The 20055-nt window shown below is 31.7% G+C and overlaps 1 protein-coding gene across 1 annotated transcript; it reads left to right on the forward strand.

The window, feature by feature from the left end:
* The first annotated feature begins 63 nt into the window (after positions 1–63).
* Positions 64–6345, forward strand: LOC114418913 (AT-rich interactive domain-containing protein 3-like). The gene is made up of 13 exons (XM_028384463.1): positions 64–323; positions 652–1465; positions 1577–1616; positions 1778–1830; positions 2399–2444; positions 3010–3102; positions 3930–4037; positions 4146–4197; positions 4285–4366; positions 4560–4626; positions 4705–4755; positions 5527–5619; positions 5952–6345. Exons 2-13 carry the CDS (start codon positions 690–692, stop codon positions 6051–6053), a joined length of 1563 nt encoding a protein of 520 aa, XP_028240264.1. The 5' UTR covers positions 64–323; positions 652–689; the 3' UTR covers positions 6054–6345.
* Positions 6346–20055: the final 13710 nt, after the last annotated feature.

A 20055-nucleotide genomic window follows, 5' to 3' on the forward strand; every position in this document is an offset into this window, starting at 1 on the left:
TATAGCAAAAACCCTTGGCAATGTGCTATTTGGGCTGCCATAATAATTACACGAGCCCATTGTCAGGTCCAAAATCCCCCACACGCTAGGCAGAACGACGTCGTATCGTTGATCCCGGCATTGCCCGGCGCGTGGCGCGTGCCACCAAGCACGCATCAAAATCTGCCGCTTCAACCAGCAATTTGTGCAGGGAAATTCCTGTCAAACCGCAGAGAAGAGGACAAACAATTAGGGTTTTTCAAATTCAACATTTCTTCGTTTTCCAATTTAGGGTTTTTTTCTCCTCGCTCTGTTGCTTTACCCTTCAGTTGCAATTCGTACAGGTAATACTACATTGCATTGTTTTTTCAATTTTCTTTATCACCCCCCCCCCCCCCCCAAACTTCGAATTGATTTATTCTGTTCTCTTGAATTTCTGCAAAGAATTTTCACAAGCACACCTTTTAGCTTTTTGAATTTCATAGGCACATAGTTCTGTGGCGCCTTTTTCATTTTTTAATTGCATAATTAAACGTGATTGTCTGCTGGAGTAATGGTTGACTGTCTAGGGTTTAGTTCTCAGTGTTTAAAATTTTCCTTCTTTTAATTTTGTTGTAGGAATTCTTTTTTGGTCTCTCTTTTTTCTGAAATTTCTGTAATGGGTTGGTGTAGGAGGTTGTTCTATTCTCATGCACAATTGAAATTGGCAAATGAGTGATGCAAAAGAAAACGAGGTAGCTAGCCAGGGCATGCCCTCGGTCGTGGAAGAAAACCAACAGTTGGTTGATGCTGAGGTTCAAGATCAACCTGAAACTGCCTCTGCTCCTGTTCCAGTAGAGGAAACTTCAAATCATGTTGAAATTACAAAGGAAGAACCACGTGCCGAGGATAAAAATGCAGAACTTGAGGCTGTTTCAGAGGGAATTCCACAAGAAGATGTTCAAAATACTCTTCTCTATGTCCCAGTAGAGTCTGATGCTCAGATTTTGGATAGGACTGAGTCTGAAGAAGCTTCTGTTGCGAAGGTGGAAGCTGATGAATTAGCCCAGAATAATAAGGAGGCCGAGAATAATGATGATGTTCATCAAAATAGTAATGGTAATGTTGAGATGGCTTTGGAGGTGAAGCCTGAAGCCTGTGGAATGGCTGATAGTAAAGCATGTGATAATGGTGACCCTGTGCCTGCAAGTCATAATGAGCTTGCTACGCACCTACCTGCTCCTGCAGATACAAACACTGAAATTATGAATGTATTAGAAGTTGAGAATAAGGCTGACGAAAAGCAAGCTACTGAACCTGCAGATAATGGGAAATCAAATTCAAAGTACATGCTTTTCTTGGATGCTGACCATTCCTATGATGGTAATGAGTCAGGAACAGAGGAGGAGCAGTCAGCATTTATGAAGGAGCTTGAAAACTTCTTTAGGGAGAGGAGCATGGAATTCAAACCTCCCAAATTCTATGGAGAAGGATTAAATTGCCTTAAGTGAGTTATGCATGATCATTTTAACTTTCTCTAATATTTAAATATGACATAAATACACAATTCTAAAATGTTATCACTCTGGCCTAATGCTTAATTATTGGTGAATATAAGGCTGTGGAGAGCTGTAACGAGATTGGGTGGCTATGATAAGGTATTCATGTAATTTTACACTTGATGAGCAAAATTTTAAGGGGTTGTTATTTGAGCCAAATTAACTTTGATTACATTCTAAGCTATTAGTTTGTTTATATCAGATCACTTGTTTTTATTTTTTCCGAGACATACACCTAAATGGCTTATATTTATAAATAGGTGACTTCATGTAAATTATGGCGGCAAGTGGGAGAGTCTTTCAAGCCTCCGAAGTAAGAACCAACATGCTCTTTCATGTCTTGATCTTGTTTATGGCTCTGAAATCAAAGTCTTCTTATATATGCAGTTTTGTATCTATGCCTTCTGTCTCTTTTAAGTGTTATTTAATGTAAAGTTTTGATATGAGGGCGAGCCCTGGTGCAGCGGTAAAGTTGTGCCTTGGTGACTTGTTGGTCATGGGTTCGAATCCGGAAACAGCCTCTTTGCATATGCAAGGGTAAGGCTGCGTACAACATCCCTCCCCCATAGTGTTGGATGCTTCTTTTAAACTATGAAGGGTTGATTTACGAAAGCTTATTAGCTTAGCTTTGAAGCAGTTGTTTTCATTATTTAAGAAATGGATTGCTTGTGGTCTTCCAATATTTCTTCAGCGACTTTGGCTTTTTCCCAGAACCTATCTAACTGCACATTTTTTAGCTTTTCTTTTCCTTTTTATTGAGTGGGTGGGGAGTTGGGGAGGTTGTTGGAATACTGTGAGCTGTTTGAAAGGAATTGATACATAAGTCATAATATAATATAATATAATATATTAATACAGTTCTCTGTCTTCAACCTATGCAGGACATGTACCACTGTCTCATGGACTTTTCGGGGATTTTATGAGAAGGTGATTGTACATTAATAAGTTATACTTTAGATTTTTGTTATTATTAATTGCTCTCACTAATTACACATATAGTTTATATCTGTGCTTTGATGATGTTCCTTTAAAGCTTACAAGTATGTCTTTTGTTTGTGCTTGAATATTGACTTTTGATGTAGATAATTAGCATTTACCTGAATTGCTTGGACAATTTCTGTTACATTGTTAACATTCTTTTTCTGGCTGTTAAGATAATGACATTCATGCTATGACCCTATTGGAGAAGATTTCATACCATTTACATAGTTTCCTCGTGCCCCTAAATTTTATACTAACTTATTACTTGGCTGTGAGCCTGTGACATGGGATACATTTCCTGTTTGTTTGCTTTCTGACAGTTGGCTATAAATATCTAACTATGCTTGATTTAGAGGTTAATATGACATACATGTTTATTTCATTTGTATATTTCCTATTTGCAAAATATCCGTAAATTATATCAGATATTGTGCCTTTAGTACTATGCAGTTTGTTATCCATTTCTATTAACCCTTGCCTCATTCTTGCTGTCTGTGATATCCTACACCAGGCACTTCTTGATTATGAAAGACATAAAATAAAAGGTGGTGAGCTGAATGTTCCTGTTGCTTCTCATCCAGAGCCTATAAATATTGAAAATCAGGTGATATGTAATTTGTATTTTTGCTTTCTGTAGCATTAGAAAATATATATAAGATGGGGAATTATTGGAAAATCTAATTTGGCATCACCAAAATTTCATTAATTTCCTGTGTTTGGATTTAGCTTATTTTGAATTTGAAACAACTTGTGATCAAGAACATTCTTCTAGAGCTTTTGGGAGAACAAAAAGTGGTTTCTCCCCTAAATAAATGAAAATCAAATATGCATGCACTATGACTTTATCAGGGTGCAATACTGCAATAATCATTTATTGTCTGTCAAAGTTATTTGTTCTGGTTTGAGAAAAATTTTAGCATCTATTTATCATTTCAAATTGCCCCCAATATGTTTTATCTTTAATAATTTTAGTTGCTGGCGTATGTTGCTTCTTATATTCAGTAGAAGATTGTTTTGAAGTCAAATAGCATCATTATTTTGCAGTTACTTCTTTCTAGAAATTAAATTATATGCAGGGTAATTTCTTGCCTCAGAATTTAAGAAGTCCAATGTAAATTTTTGTTTCCACCATGGAAAAAGGTTTAATTTGTATGCCTCTGGTCATGTATACAAATTTTCTCCCCCTCTCTATCCATAGATAAGCAATGACTGAACATGAGTTTAAGGTGTCATTAACTGAGTTAAATTTCATGTCTAATTTGATCGAACAATATCTGAAATTGGTTTGAATTTCTACTTGCTTTGCAATAAAGTAAATTCCTCTTTAGTTGTGGTAGGCTCTGTAAGGGGAATTGTACTATGGCTCTGTGTCATTTTTCCTGCGACCATTAATTTGTCTTACAATTGTTTTTAAATGATGGGCAAATTCAGGCCTCTGTATCAGGTAGAGCACGGAGAGATGCTGCAGCACGAGCTATGCAGGGGTGGCACTCACAACGCCTCCTAGGCAATGGTGAAGTTAGTGACCCTATTATTAAGGTCTGGAGAGTTTTGAATTATTGATTTTTGTTCTCCTGAATTATCTTTCATTGCCTGTTACTCTGTTTTGGCCGCCATATAATTGTTTAATACTTTTGTTTTTCTTAGGATAGGAATTCTGTGTCTGTGCAAAAGCGTGAAAAGCAGCTTAAAAGCATCAGTATGTCCTTCATCCTATTGCTTTCACTTTTAACAGTATGGGTGTTAAATGATTCTTACTTTTGGATTATCTCTCTTATTGACTCAGATATACACAAACGTAAGAAGCCATCTTCACCTTACATGGATAATGCAGTCAAAGCTGCACGCAGTAAACCGTCTAAACCACAGTTAAGATCTGGTTGCTTCATTTTCAATATCGCTTTTCTTGTGTGTTGTGCTTACATAATGCTTGCAGCTTTGTCTAGTTAATGAGTGAAATGTTGCCAACCTTTTGCTTTACTTGAAACTAGAAAGTGTTTACTTTGGGACTTTGGTTTATCTGCTGACTGGCCTGCCTTTGTTGATTTGTGTGGGCACTAGATTGGACACAACTGTGATTGATATTGGACCTCCTGCTGATTGGGTAAAAGTGAATGTACAAAAAACTGTGAGTTTTCTATCTTGTGTTCAAATAATATGAGTCATATATGCATGTACTCATTTCAATGAAAACTCTTCTGTGCAGAAAGATTGTTTTGAGGTATATGCTTTAGTTCCTGGCCTGCTGAGGGAAGAGGTATGCATTCTGGTTGTTATACTTCTTTTATCTGTATTAATCTGTGTTGTTGTGATGAAAATTTAGCATATTATTTTTGCCATTTCTCCCCTTCCTTTGAGAGGAAGTTGCAACATGGGAGACAGGCAAAAGTCATGGCAGTGAGTGGGAAATTCAGTGTATATAAGGACAAGTTTACCTGTTTATAGAATAATCTGGACCTTCAACCTTGAGCTGTAAACAAAAAAAAGTTGATTACCTGATTTTGTATTGAATTGTGGCATTGTGTGTAGATCCATCATCCATGGTAAATTTGCGTACTACTAGTGACAGCCCCTTTGTCTATATAATAAATTTATACAACAATGATAGTGTTCATACTGTAAAATGTTCTATAACAAGGATACTTATAGTTTATGAACTACATAGGACCCTTGAAAAATTATTATTGTAAGTTGTGATCTCTTGAACTAGCTATTTCATAAACCCCATTTTCTTTTTTCAAAAAAAGGGAAAAGAAAAAGATGATTCAACTTCTATTTAAAGATTTTCATTTTGGCAGATGACAAATCAGAATTAACTTCTAAAGTTAAAGTGGTAGACTGATTTTAAATTTTCCTTTTCTAGCCTTTATTTTATCACTTGTAAGGTCTGTTGAAAATTTTCCTTTATTGAAGTTTGTTAGCTTTTGATGCAATAAGCTATAATCTTAAATGTATAACTCACACTACTGAATGTCTGAAATGGAATTGTGGATGACCATGTATAATATGTATGCTTTTCTAAAACCAGGTCCGTGTACAGTCAGACCCTGCAGGACGCCTAGTCATAAGTGGGGAGCCTGAACATCCCAACAATCCTTGGGGTGTGACACCTTTCAAAAAGGTATATTTTCTTCTTCTTCAACAATGAAAAGAATGTGTCTTGCTTTGAAAATTTTCAACACAACTGCTATTGTTTAAACTTTCAGCTTGCAGATATGAATTGTCTACATGTTAAAACAATCGGTGGTCTGTGTTAATTTGCTGCAATTTTAGTCTTCATACCATAAACACTGCAGAATTTTATTTTTCTGATATTCCTGGTTGTAAGTAATTGATACACTAAAAGGCTTACTAATACATTCCATATTTAAACTCTTTCTTTGGTTTCTAAATGATTTATCTGGAATACTATGCTGTTACTCGTCCCTTTAACACAGAATTTTATGAATTCAGGTTGTCAGCTTGCCCTCAAGAATTGATCCTCATCAGACATCCGCGGTGGTGACACTGCATGGGCAGTTGTTTGTTCGTGTCCCGTTTGAACATTTAGAATAGTGGTCGCTTATGCTTTCAATGCCTCTCTCTTTGACCATGATATGTATGTAGGATAGTTGACCCGGAAACCATGTAGAAAACTATTTCTGCCTGTAAAACATGTCAATTTCTAGCTTAGCGTAGCATTTACTTTAATGTTTGAGTTCACTTATAAATTCTCGTACATGATTTTCTCAAACAATACTTTAACCTTGTTAATATGAGTTAGGTAGGTTCTGTAATTGCCGAGGATCAATGTTGTAATATTGTAACTTTGTTAGTGATATTACATTTAACTTTTGACCTTTTTATATGTTGCTACTATTGCATTTAATCTGTTCTATTTGCTCCTATACAGCAGTAATTATCTGGTAGGTTTTGATTTCAAAGACATTTTTAATAATTGTTAATACTTTCCAAATAAAAATTTCGGTAATAGCTCAACATTTTTTTTAAAATTTATTATTTAAAATTTTTTTTCCCACTTACTTCATCTCTCCCACTCTTCCTTATCTTTTCTCTCCCTCCCTTGCTCCTTGTCACGCTATAATGGATTGGGTTTTGGTTTGCATTATATTTTAGGACTAAGGTATATGGTGACTTGTGGCTACCATGTACGAACACAATGTTTGATTTTACTTGACTATATTTTGCGGGTTTAAAATGCCACAAATTTATTTTAAAATATTATGTTTATCTAAATTTTTAGGAGTTTAAAACTGTCAAATCAATTTTTTAATTTTATCAGAAAACACACTGTTAGTCAAGTCAGCAGATATTTTAATGACAACTTTGAGGACCAAAATGATTTATTTCTAAATTGGAAACTAAAACAATCATTTTCAATTAAGGGAACAAAAAAATCACTTTAAAATTTGAGGGATCAAAATAAAATTTGGACACAAATTTGAAGGACTAAATTTAAAAGTAAATTCATGAAAAAAGAAAAATGGATTTGTTAATATATGCATTAGTTTATTATCTTTTATTAATTATCTTTAATTACTTAAAGATACTAGTATTAAATAATTTTATATTTTTATATAACAAATATTTTTTTGGTAGTTTCTTTTTTTTTTTTTTATTTCTTAATAAAGTATCCTTAGCACAATTTGTTACCGAACTTCAAAGAAATAAACTGTCAAATCTATTTAGCAAGTCATTTTTTTGTCTCATCAAGAGTAAGCAGTACAATGCCAATATGAATTGATTCAATTAAAAATAAATTTTGTTTACTATAAAATATTAGTAGTTTAATGACTATGAAATAAAATATATAAGTCTTTGTGATGGCTTAGATAAGCCCTACAACATACTTTATTTTTAAACCATGTAAAAAGAGTAAAAATAAAACAATTTTGTCAATTTAAAAGAAAAACCTTAAAATAAATAGATGATAATGGTCAACAATGGGTGCAAATGAAATATTATCATTTAACACATGGCTGGCTAAAATTACAGAGCACATATATGGATATTGTCTTTTTTTTTCTATGGGTTTTGCTAGGGCACAAGTTAAATAATTAAAAAAAGAAAAAGTTTTACTACAAATCCCATAAGTACATTTTGAAATTATAGAGGGACACATTTTTTTTGCATCCTAATAAAAAAAATTATTTTATTTTCTTAATTAATGTCCTAAGCAACTAGTTAATATTTAGGCTTAAATATGTTTTTAATTTTTTAAATTTGAGTAATTATTTTTTTTGGTCCTTCACAAATAAAATTATTTTTATTAGTCCCTCAAATTTCTGAAAAACTATTTTTAGTCCCTTTTTGTTCATTATGTTTATGGTTTAACAATTTGTGAACATTTTTAATTGTCAAAATAAATATTTTAATTTAATTTTTAAAAATAATTTCTAATGATTTTAGGTCATCAAAATAATTGACTTATATGGATTGGTGGTCTTTATTTTTTAATATTTTGGCGGTTTTAAAAAATAAAAATAAATATAAGAATGTTGAATTGTGATGTTTTTTTTTTACATATTTTGATGAATTTAAACTATCACAAATCATTTTCAAAAAAATTAAATTAAAAAAAAATCTGGCTGAGAAACCAACATAAATTATGAAACCATTAATGCAAATAAATAAAAGTAGCTTTTAAAAATTTGAGAGATTCATAAAAATAATTTTTTTAAAGAACTAAAAAATGTTGGGTAATCAATGCTTTTATAAATAAAATTATCAACATCCACAAAGGATCGTGAGGACACACACAAAAATTACACTGTAAGAAAAATAATAACAAACACAAGAATTTAACGTGATTCGACACCTCTTGCCTACGTCCATGAAGCCGTCTCAAAATATTTTCACTATCACAAGAATGATTACAAGATTGTAACTCACCCCAAACAGTATATCACCATACAAATCCGAGTACCCAACTCAATGGTTACAAGAAATGATAACACTCTCACACAAAGACATTTTTCTCTCAACAAAGTAACTTTGGTTCACAATCTCTCTTCTCACACTCTCTCTTCATGTGTTGTTTTTCCACTAATTCTCTTCTCTATTTATAATGAAAATTGTCACCAACTATAATAAATAAATTCTCATGAAAGTTGAAACAAAAATAACTTCTAATGTATCTATTCAACTAAGGTTCATATAGTAAAATGCAATCTTTCACTTTGCATTTAAACTTCCTAAATCTTAGTGATAAAAAAATTCAATTTCCAATGTGCATACACCTTATCTTTTGGCTTGAAACTCCTCAATTCTCCCCCTAAAACCAAAAGAGAAATATCATTCAATCAATTTGAGAGTGAACAAACTCCCCCTCCAACGGAAGTATCTCTCAACACTTCTACAACATTAGGAAACTTCACTTTCTTCTTCACTTTGCTTTCACGGTTCCCATTCAAGGCTTGATCATCCAAATAGGAAATGTTACCTTTATTTTTCTGTCCTTGCAACATCAAGTGTCTCCCTTTGTACACCTTGTATTTCCACTTTGAACCAACATATTTGTACCTTCGTGATGTCTTCTCTCCCATCTCGAACTTTTATGTGCTCTCAATCATAGTTGAGATACCACTATTGGATAATCAACACTCCCTTAAATAAAATTATCCACACTCATAAAGGGTCATGAGAACACACACAAAGATTACTCTGTAAAAAAAAATAACAAATACAAGAATTTAATGTAGTTCGGCAACTCGTCCACAGAATCGTTTCAAAATATTTTCACTATCACAAGAATGATTACAAGATTGTAACCCACCTCATATAGTGTATCTACCTCACTCAATGATTACAAAAAATGATAATACTCTCACACAAAGACACTTTTCTCTCTAACATAGTGACTTTTGTTCACAATCTCTCTTCTCACATACTCTCTCTTCATATGTTGTTTCTCCACTAATTTTCTTCTCTATTTATAATAAAGATTGTCATTAACTATAACAAATAAGTTTTTTTGAAAGTTGAAACAAAAATAAATTTCAATGCACTCATCCAACTAAGGTTCATATAGTAAAATGCAATCTTCCACTTTACATTTAAACTATCTAAACTTTAATGATAAAAAATTTAATTTCCAATGTACATATATTTTTATCTTTTGGCTTGAAACTCTAAAAAAATAATTACTCAAATTTAAAGGATTAAAAACATATGTCTAATATTTATTACCTTTTCCTATTTATCATGTGATAACTGACAAGTATTATTTTGTTATTTATTAGTCAACAGGTACCGTGCTCGTGGGAAGAAAAATGAATTTCTTTTTTTTGAAATTTTAGTTTTTCTTGAGGTACAAGTATTTGTTTAATTACTATTATATATTGACTCTTGATACCTTACCTCTATCAAATTTAAACTAGACTTTTTTTGTGTGGTCAATAACGTTTTTCTTTTACACATTTTCTCGTAGACTTAACGTTTTAAACTACATTCAAAATCGCGATGTTGATTTTTTGAGAGTAAAATCACGATGTTAATGTTATCCATTTAACATGAAAAATATTTTATAGTAATATTAAATTAGTTAAAACTTTTTAGTTGTGATAAATTTCTTCTTTCATAAAGTAGCAGGGGTTGCATTAGATTATGCAATAAAATACTCTTCTATTTCAGTTTTTAAAAACTATTATTACTTTCTTTTAAAAATTAATTTTATGTTCGAGTGATGGAAAAACTGTTTATTTCTGTTCTGATTCCGAAATAGCTATATGTACTTTAAACCGAAAGCAAATACAGTAATTTCTTGCTTCTCGCAAAAACGTTAGTTTTGAAAAAGAGCAAATTAAAGCCAATATAATGGGTATACTATACATACAAACATGCTATAAATGTTAAGGATCCAGATTTTAAAGTTGTCAAAACACTGCCATAATGTAGTTTATTTATAGTCTTTCACATTGAACTAAAACAATTAAAGTTATACAAAAAGCACTCACGAAAACAGTCTACTTTGATAATTTTTTGTTGTTTTTTTTATGTATATATTAATCCTTCCAACTTACAAATAAGTAGTTCAGAAGTCGGCACTCTTTTGAATATTTGCACGTTAGTAGTTTGGAATTAAATATGTGAAGGTTATGGATAACCGGTTACGCACAAAACGTTTTATGGTTGCTGAAAGTGAAGTTCTTTTGGTTTCGTATGCAAAAACTACGCTGTGCTTTTAACAAGAACTACACTCAAAGGTTGTTTGGACAGGTGAAGGAATAGCAATACAGCATCATAACCGGCACTCATCAAATTACACACTAGTCTAAATGAAACCAATTTTAGATGTCTTTTAAATTAGATTTTAAGTTTGAGTGATGAAAAAAATGTGTTTAGAAGAAAAGTTTCAATTAAAATTAGTTATTGGCGTTTTCAGACAAAAATTAATTTTCAACAAAATCTGTTTTTACACTTATATACATTGCAAAGTTGATGTGCAATGTTCAATGACTTTCTTAGTCTACCTCCCTAAGTATGTTAATTTATTTTCTGTTTGATGAACTAGTTACTTCTTCAAATTTAAATTTTGTTTCCCTACGCAATTAAGTTCATTTACCAATTATGTACGTTGGTTCATATTAAGGAACAAGAAGACAATGCTGAGCTTACCAATCTCACTTTCTAGACAAGCATCAAGTTTCATCTAGAACTATTGAGCATTCATAATTGGAGAGATTTGATGAGCTTATCTAATGGAAAATATAGACCACTCCTCCCTCCCTATCTTAAAGTTCAAAATTAACAAATTAATAACAATCATGAAGAATAATAATAGTTCAAGAGTAGGTGTTAAAGATAACATAAATTTTCAATGAAAACTGTGGTTCAGCTACTCTTTTTGGAAGATTATTGGATCTTTTGACAAAATTCTGTAGTAATTAAAGGAACCATAAATCCAAGGAAGCCATTAGCCCTCAAAGTTCGTTATTATCATTAAAGGTAAGAAGCAATCAAACAAATTTTTAATGGAACAAATGGAATTCATCACATTCCGAATAAGAAAAGCCAGCCACTCTACCACAAAAGCCCATTCAAAAGTCAAAACGTTGTTAGACTAACAAAGCTTGAATAGCCATATTATAATATAGGCTACGCAACTCATTTTTCCGGAATCTCACCAATTTGTTACTCATTATCATATTCTCGTGGCGCCTTAGTCACCTACTTTGAAAAAGAATAGATGGCATTTTTCTCTTTTTGCTTGTTTTTCCCTTGGCCCTACCACACCAATCAACGATTCAAAACACCTTGATGCTTTAAATTGTTTATGGTCCCTTCCAATATTTAAATACACAAGTTTTTCAAGTTTAGTTCCGGTCACATATATTACGCCTCAAACTCCTTTGTCTTTGTAGCATATTAGGCCATCCAAAGTTTTCAAAACAGTCCAAATACACAAATTTCCAAGCTTCTTCCCTTCATTCCCCTTCACACACACACCCATCATATTCATTATTACCACACCATCCAAAAAGTCACCCTCCAACCTTATATATTTGTACATAACTCAGGGTGCTTAGCATAAGCCAAAAACCAAAAACATGGGTCATATGAGTTACAATAGAGTTAGCAGTGGGAGAGGATCATCATCTTGCCATGGAAAATGCAGAGGGTTTAGGTTAAACCTCAGAAGGCTTTACTTCCTTCGCCTAAGGAAGAGGTTCACCTTCTTACTCAGGCTCTTTGATATGTGGAAACTCTCTTATTCTCAGGCTCTTCAGCTTCTGAAGAAGGTGTTGAGAAGAAAAAGTGGATTCAAGAGAAACTACAGCAACAGCAGCAGAAGTGGTTTAGTGAGGGATGAAAGAATCAAGGGTCATGCTGATTGTAGGGTATCATCTTATGGAAGGAATAATTCTTTCTATGCAGAAGCCATTGCTGATTGCTTGGAGTTCATCAAACGAACATCTATTTCTTCCATGGACCAAATTCAAGACCCAGTTTGTCATATTCAAGATAGAAACTCGTGACTCCTTTTGTTTTCTTTTTGGTAGAGGAAATCAATATTAGATTTATCTGTTTTTTTTTCCTTTTAATTTTTTGGAAGCATTGAGAAGATATGATATAGTTACTCCTTAATCTGTGTATATATATTAATTTCTTCTAAATTTTTGCATCGGTTATGAGTTATTCTCTGTAAACAAGTGTGAAAATTGTCATAAAACTTGTAAATATTCTTCCTTCAAATTAGAAATTTCATTCAACATTATAGAGATGTATAGATTTTTCTTTTTTTATTTTATTATATTATAGATGGGAAATATTTGTTGGTAATAACTAATTATTATTTGTTATAGGAATCGAAGGTGATTGATGATCTTTTATGGAATTTCTTTTCTTAACTACGTTTTTGTATAAAAAAATTAGTCTAATTCTACTAACATAATGTTGTTAATAGAATTTTCCTTGTGAATGGCACGTGGCAGTGGCTGAATGGTTCGTTTCTTCTTGGTACATTTGAAGATTCTCAAGCTGTTCTTACCGTATTACCACCAAACACTAAAATCGTGTTTTTGACTAATCTAAACCTAAAGTAAGTCTAAAAGAGAAGATTATTGTTGACATTAGAAAAAGGGTGGCAATCATATCCCGGAATTTTAAAGTAATTTGTTGTTTATAATTTAATAGACATGAGTTCCATTCTTACCCATAATAAAATGAGGAAACCTTGTTTCCATATTACTATTGATGCTGATTAGATATCCACTAATGCTTAGCTTTTCAGCTAATAAACTAGGGTTTTGTTTGTGGGCCATACCGTGGCTGCTATGACAAGGGCATGTTGTGTCTAAATTGGCTTACAGGTTGGCTCTACTTAACGACCCTGTCCAAAATAATATGGGATTTCAAATTCTAATACCGACCATTCTTCCACAATATCGTTTGATTTAGATGCTATGACGACAGAAATTTTTTGTTTTTTTGTTGGTGTAGCAGTATAATATGTAATTATGTATTATGGATTCTTATGATAATGTTAAGAAATTAACTTCAAGTAATTATGAATTTATGATGATTATCAAGTTCTTTCAATTATGATTGGATTAACAGTTTCATTGAACATTTGTTATCTTCCTAGTTTTCCACGGTAATTGTATGTTATCTTGTCATCCATATATAAAATGTTTGTCAAAGAGAAATAAATCATTCAATTGGCTAATTATTGATGTTTAATTATTTTAAAAAACTCTTCGTGCAGTACACTCATATATAAAAGCTATTTAAAAAGTATTGTAATAATGTTTTCAAATTATTTTTCGTATTAATAACTTTAAATTCTTTTATGAGTAAAATATATCTTTAATCTCTTAATATGAAAATGTGTTAGCTTTTGGATCCATATCTTAGTTCACATACTTTTTTTTTAAATTAAGATTATATTGAATAAGACATTTCATTTAGTTTTAGCTGATAAGCTTATTTGGTTTGTTTGGTCAACAAATCTTCTTAGAGCATTTTTAGTACAAGTTTCTTATATGAATTAATCAGTTTTTTTTGTCTTCGTAACACTTTTTGTGGTTTCACAATATCATGTCAATGATAAGAAATTCATATAGAATTTTACTTCAATGCATGAAATCACAAGAAATTTCAAAAAAATTTACACATTTAATTTTTTTATTATAACTTAATTATTATTTCAATAAAATAATTAATTCATTTTTTCAATTTTTATGTATACAAATAATAAATATAAATAATTGAAGGAAATATAAAATATAAATTAAAAATAAACAAAATTACATAACATTGAAAGGAAATATGTAACAATAAAAAAATACATTTTTACATAATAATAGATAATTAAACAAAATGACATTGAAATAAAAAAACATATGATAAAAAATAAAAAAATATTACATAAAATTAATTGTTATTTTCATTTCTGAAACATACCCAAATATGTTCTACTAAATCTTCTTAAAGTTGACGATGTTTTTGTTTGTCATGAACCTTTGTTCCTTTGGAGATATGTTGATCTGATACTGGGGTAAGCACTTAAAGATACTTTGAATCTTGACATGCTATTACCTATACTATTGTAATCAACATTATTTCGATATGTGTCATGTTCTTCATCATCAATCATGTTATGAAATATGATACATGCATAGATGATATTCTTCATTTTACCAGCATTCCAAAAACATGTTGGACCACGTATAATTGTGAATCAAGATTGGAGCATTCCAAACAACTATTCTACATCCTTTCTTGCCGATTCTTGTTGTTATGCAAATAATTTTTGCTTTTCTCCTTGTGGCATTGAGATGGTCTTTACAAATGTGGCAAAGTTTGGATAAATGTCATCCACTAAATTGTATCTCATATTATATTGGGTTCTATTCACGGTGTATTGCACTGCGGGCGCATATCCTGACAAAACTTCATCAAACACATTAGATCCATTTAACATAGTAATGTCATTATTTAAACTTGTGGTGCCAAAATATGCATGTTAAATCCACAAGTCTTGTGATGTTACGGCTTAAGGAATGATTGTTGGGTTGCGATGATCACCTTGACAAAATTAACCTTTCCACACAATTGGACAATGTTTTCATTCCCAATGCATATAATCAATCGAACCTAACATACCTGAAAATCCACGTGCCACTCCCATTTGTAGTAGTCGTTCAATGTCTTCATTATTTGGTCTTCTCAAGCACTCATTCCCAAATATGGTGCAAATGTCTAATACAAATCGCTCTAAGCATTCCACTGCAGTGGTTTCACCAATTCAAACATATTCATCCACACTGTTTAAGTTTTGATGTGTTGACATTTTTGTCCTTCATTACACTTTCTATGCCAAATAAATCAAGAGTGTTAAAAGCTTCTTAACCTTTGCTTTTCTTTTTTGCTACTTTTTGTCCAATTGGGTAAGGCATTGGCGATGACGTATCATATTCTTCACCTTCAATGGGATTCTCTGGGTTAGAAGATGATGAGTAATTTCCACCAGCAAAAACCTTTCTTCTTTTTGAATACTTTGACATAAATTTTGCATCGAATTTGAGTTCATCTTTCAACAACAACCAAGCATGCTCAACCTCAAATTTTTTACCAATATCCTGTGAGTAAATCATATAAGCATCAACCAAAACATCCTTCTCTGAACTTTCACTTCTCCTATGTTTATTTGCTTGTTTGTAGCACCCATTAAAATTTTGAATTGGAGGGTGGATCCTGCTCTACCGAGATTTCAATTGAGTCCAACTTCTTTCACAAAATTGTCCACTTTGATGCACATCGTCATTGTTGTACGCATTTTTTATCCTTGCCCAATATTGCTTTGATGTTTGGTCAACTCCTATAATTGAATTCTTTGACACATTGAGTCATGATCATATGAGAATCACAACTTCTATCATTAAGAATGTTGTACGAGTTTTTTTCCACTAGAATTTTGTTCTCCCTCGTCTAGTTGAATACTGTCTAAACCGGTTGGTGATTCAACTTCATTGCTAGGGGGCTCAATATTGGATAAAGAAGGCCTATAACACGTGTTTGGGTTGATGGAGGTTGATGGTTGACTACAAAATTGTGGATTTTGAGAACTATCACTAGTAGGTGAAGGATGCATATACTACATGGGGGGGGGGGGTGGATACATAACATATTATGATGGATTTTGAGAATTTTCACAAGTAGGGGGTGGTGGTGGATATATAACATATTGCGGTGGATTTTGAGAATTTTCACTAGTAGGGGGTGGTTGATTTTGCAAATAATTATAGTAACATTGATAATTATGCTGATTGAGATCCATTTTAGAGAGAATAAAAAAGATTGAGACTTGATAGGAATAAGAAAAAAAAAGTAGTAGAAATGTTGTATGCAAAACTCCATCAATGAGACTCAAATTTATAGTGAACAATACGTGCAACGATAAAACAAAATTGGGTCACAATAGTTATATATGTCCTGTTAACGGTAACATTTCTAGATCAACAATCATAATTTTTTTGTAAAAATATTTTATCAACGTTCCAGATCCTTCCTCACTAATTAATTGTTCTAATCAACGTTCCAAATCCTTCCACACCAAATAATGAACTTTCTAGATCCGTCCATAATACTTGTTCACCTTCACGAAAATCCTTTATTCTCTAGAACCTTCCCCACCAACCCTCTGCAGTGCACCTTTCTATCTTTTTCTCCAGAAACTTTTCTCTCCAAAATCAAACCTTCTTCACTCTTCATGCATCACCTCTACCTCCCCGCTCATTGCCACTGTAGCCACCACTGTGTCGTTCCTTCCCACTTGCGTCTTGCGCCGACGCCTCCAGCCACGGCTATGCCTCCATTGCAGCACTAACGTTGGTCATCATGTGTCTGGCGTTGACACCTCCAGCCATGGTTGTGTCTCCATCTAGTTATCCCCTTTCCATGTTTTTTCCCTTTCATCTCTTCAATCTGGTTCATGAAAACCCTTTTTCCCTTTATTGTATTGTTTGAATTTGGATTGAATGATATTTTTTTTTCAAATTTTATCAATTTTGGAATTCATTGTGGTTGTTCTTTGATCAACTGAGTTTCTATTTGTTCATTGTTCTTTTCTTGGGATAGTTATTTTCCCTTTTATCTGTACGTGTGTTATACCTATTTTGTGTGAAGAAATTATTTTTTTAATGGTAAGATATTGTTTCTTATATAAGAAACAATTTTGAAGAGTGAATTAATGCACCCTACCACTTGGGTTTGCTCCAGTGTGAAAAAATTTAAGAAATAGTTTCTTCACACTAAGCACCTAGGAAGACACTTGTGCTGAAGATGCTTTTAACGTTTTTGGAAATGTTATTTGAGGTAATATTTTTTGAAATGCTAGCTTTTAACTTTTTATATTTTCTTTCATTTTTATTCTTAATATATTTATTTAATTTCCTAGTTATTCTTTTTTAACTAAAGCATGATTTTATTATTTTTTGTCATTTTATATTTTTCATCTACTTTAATAGCTAGTTTTACTTAATACTTATAATTTAATAAGCTCGTTTTTTAGAGCTACCAACTTTCAGTTACCAACAAACTTTTCAGCTTTTAACGAGTGTTTCAGCTAATTTTGCCTAACATAACCTAACTGGTTCTTTTAGATGATCACTCTGAATCATTATAATTCTCTTCACTCCTTGATAAAAAGAATTTCAAATCCTTTTTAATCTTAAAGTAGACCTTTCTTCATCTTTCTTTTAGAGATATGTTGGATATACTAGAGGCAAGTTTCAACTATCTTATCTCTTATATTCTTTGATGAAAAAAAAATAAGGAAGATAAATTGTAATACTCTAATTTCTCTAAATATATCAAAGTTTAGTTTAATCCATTTTAAAACATAAGTACCAATATTTGGCCACATGAGATGAAAATGACATGTAACTGACAATGAGGTGATAATTCATTATCCACAAATATTAAATGTGAAATTTAATATTAATTTTAGTTTTATATTTTTTTCCTAGGTCAAAGATCATGCCTGTTTCTCAATCCATTTGATCAGAGATTAATCTTACTTGTAGTACATGATTGCCGCTGGTCCAACAAAATTTTATATAAGGTGGGAATCGAACATAGATTCTCCTATTAGTTTCATATTTCTATCAATTATTGTTATATCTATTCAACTTCTTTATTTAATTGTTACATAAAAAAGTAATAAATATATTTTTTTACAGAATAAATATATTATATTTAAAGAATAGTATAATGTCTAACCATATTGTTTAATTTGATTATATATTATATTTAATAAATATAATGTATTAAAAAATTTTATGAATATTAAAATTGATTCATTTTAATTATATACTGTAACAAATATTTAAAAGTTTAATGAAATATTAAAAAAATTATATTTAATAAATACAACATAAAATTTTATTGGACAATAAGTTTTTATCCTGGGGCAGAAATTATGAGTGTCGTCCAATTCTTTAGAAACTAATCTCACTTACGGTGTATGATAGTTGTTTGAACCAAATAAATTTTATACACGGAACATGAGTTCTCTTGACTCTTGTTAAATAGATCGTTTTCATACCTATAAACATAATGGAACGTTACACTATTACACGAATCATTTGGGTTGGACAACAAGTTTTAATTACAATATATTAATTATAGTATTTATAAATAAATCTGGTATATTGATTTTTTTAATATATCTAAGGTAAAAAAAAAAAGTGGATGTCCACCTTTGGACAACCTAATAGCTTGTCCAGCGTAGAATGCATGACAAGTAAACCCTAACTTCTTTCATAACCTTTCATTTGGCTGCAAAAATTAGTTTGCTAGGCTTCCGATGTGAAAGTCACTTTGCTGGTCCAATTGATGAAGGTAATACTTTGACCGGACTGAGGGGGGAAACTGTGTTTAATTGACAAAAGAGAAGACTAAGTTGTTTTTTGTTTTATTTTTTCCAAAAAGGGCGGAAAGAGTGAGTTTTAGTTTATTAATTATTAATAATATAAACAGAGGCATGTACAAAAAAAAAATATAAACAGAGAACTAAAGTTAATCAATTGACTTTACTTTTCCTTTCCCACTTATTGTTTAGTTTCACACGCAAGTCATGTAAATTAACAGTTTTATTTATCATTTCCCTCCAAACTATAAGGTCTAGAAAGTTATTTCCATTGGCAAATATAACATGCACTTCATCCCTTTAACATTCGAAAAAATGTTAGCACAATTGGCGATGCAAACAGTTAGTGTTATCCTTTCCTTTGTGTACCCGAACAATGAAAATGGAACACCCAACAACCTACGTAGAAAGACAAAAAAACGAAAACATGGAACAATTAGGAATACCCTATAACCAACGACAGATTGCCCTGGTTAGATTCTACCGGCCAGCTAAACAAAACAACAAGTAACAAACCACATTGTTTGTTCCTCCTGTTGTCGTCCTCAAGAAACCCATAAACGACATCATCCTCTTATAAATCCTACTTCCACGTTGATTCGTTCCGTGAATTTTGAAACGCATAGGTGCTTTCCTTCTCGTGTTCCCATCTAGATACAAAGAATATTAAATTATATATTTTAGCATTTAGATTCCTCCGGTTGATAATTCAATTGCATGAGGTGTAATTCTAAATATGACGGTGATGAAAGCTCTACAACTACAAGGATTTTCATGTTTTAAATTAATACTGATTCTTATTTTATGTATAAAAGTTTAAGTAGATTGAATCTTATTGAAAAAGTAAAGCATGCATAGTTCCATTCTTAAATACCATACGAGGCAGTCAAGATTAATGTCACCACCGGACAAAATAACTATTAGTTAAGAGGAAAACATGCATAACAATAAACAAAAATAAAACATTGCAAATACATACAAATACTAACGAAACAAACATGCTTAACAGCAAGAGGAAAACAAAACTTGTCTATTGGATGTTTCTTCGTCGATGGCCTGGTAAGCGGGGAAATAAAAAATGAATAAAAAACAAAGTAGAAAAATCAATAAGAAAAAATAACTATTAATTAAGAAGAAAACATACATAACAATAAACAAAATTAAAACCTTGCAAATAGAGACAAA

This window comes from Glycine soja, chromosome 1 (genome assembly GCF_004193775.1).
Source record: "Glycine soja cultivar W05 chromosome 1, ASM419377v2, whole genome shotgun sequence".
NCBI lineage: Eukaryota > Viridiplantae > Streptophyta > Magnoliopsida > Fabales > Fabaceae > Glycine > Glycine soja.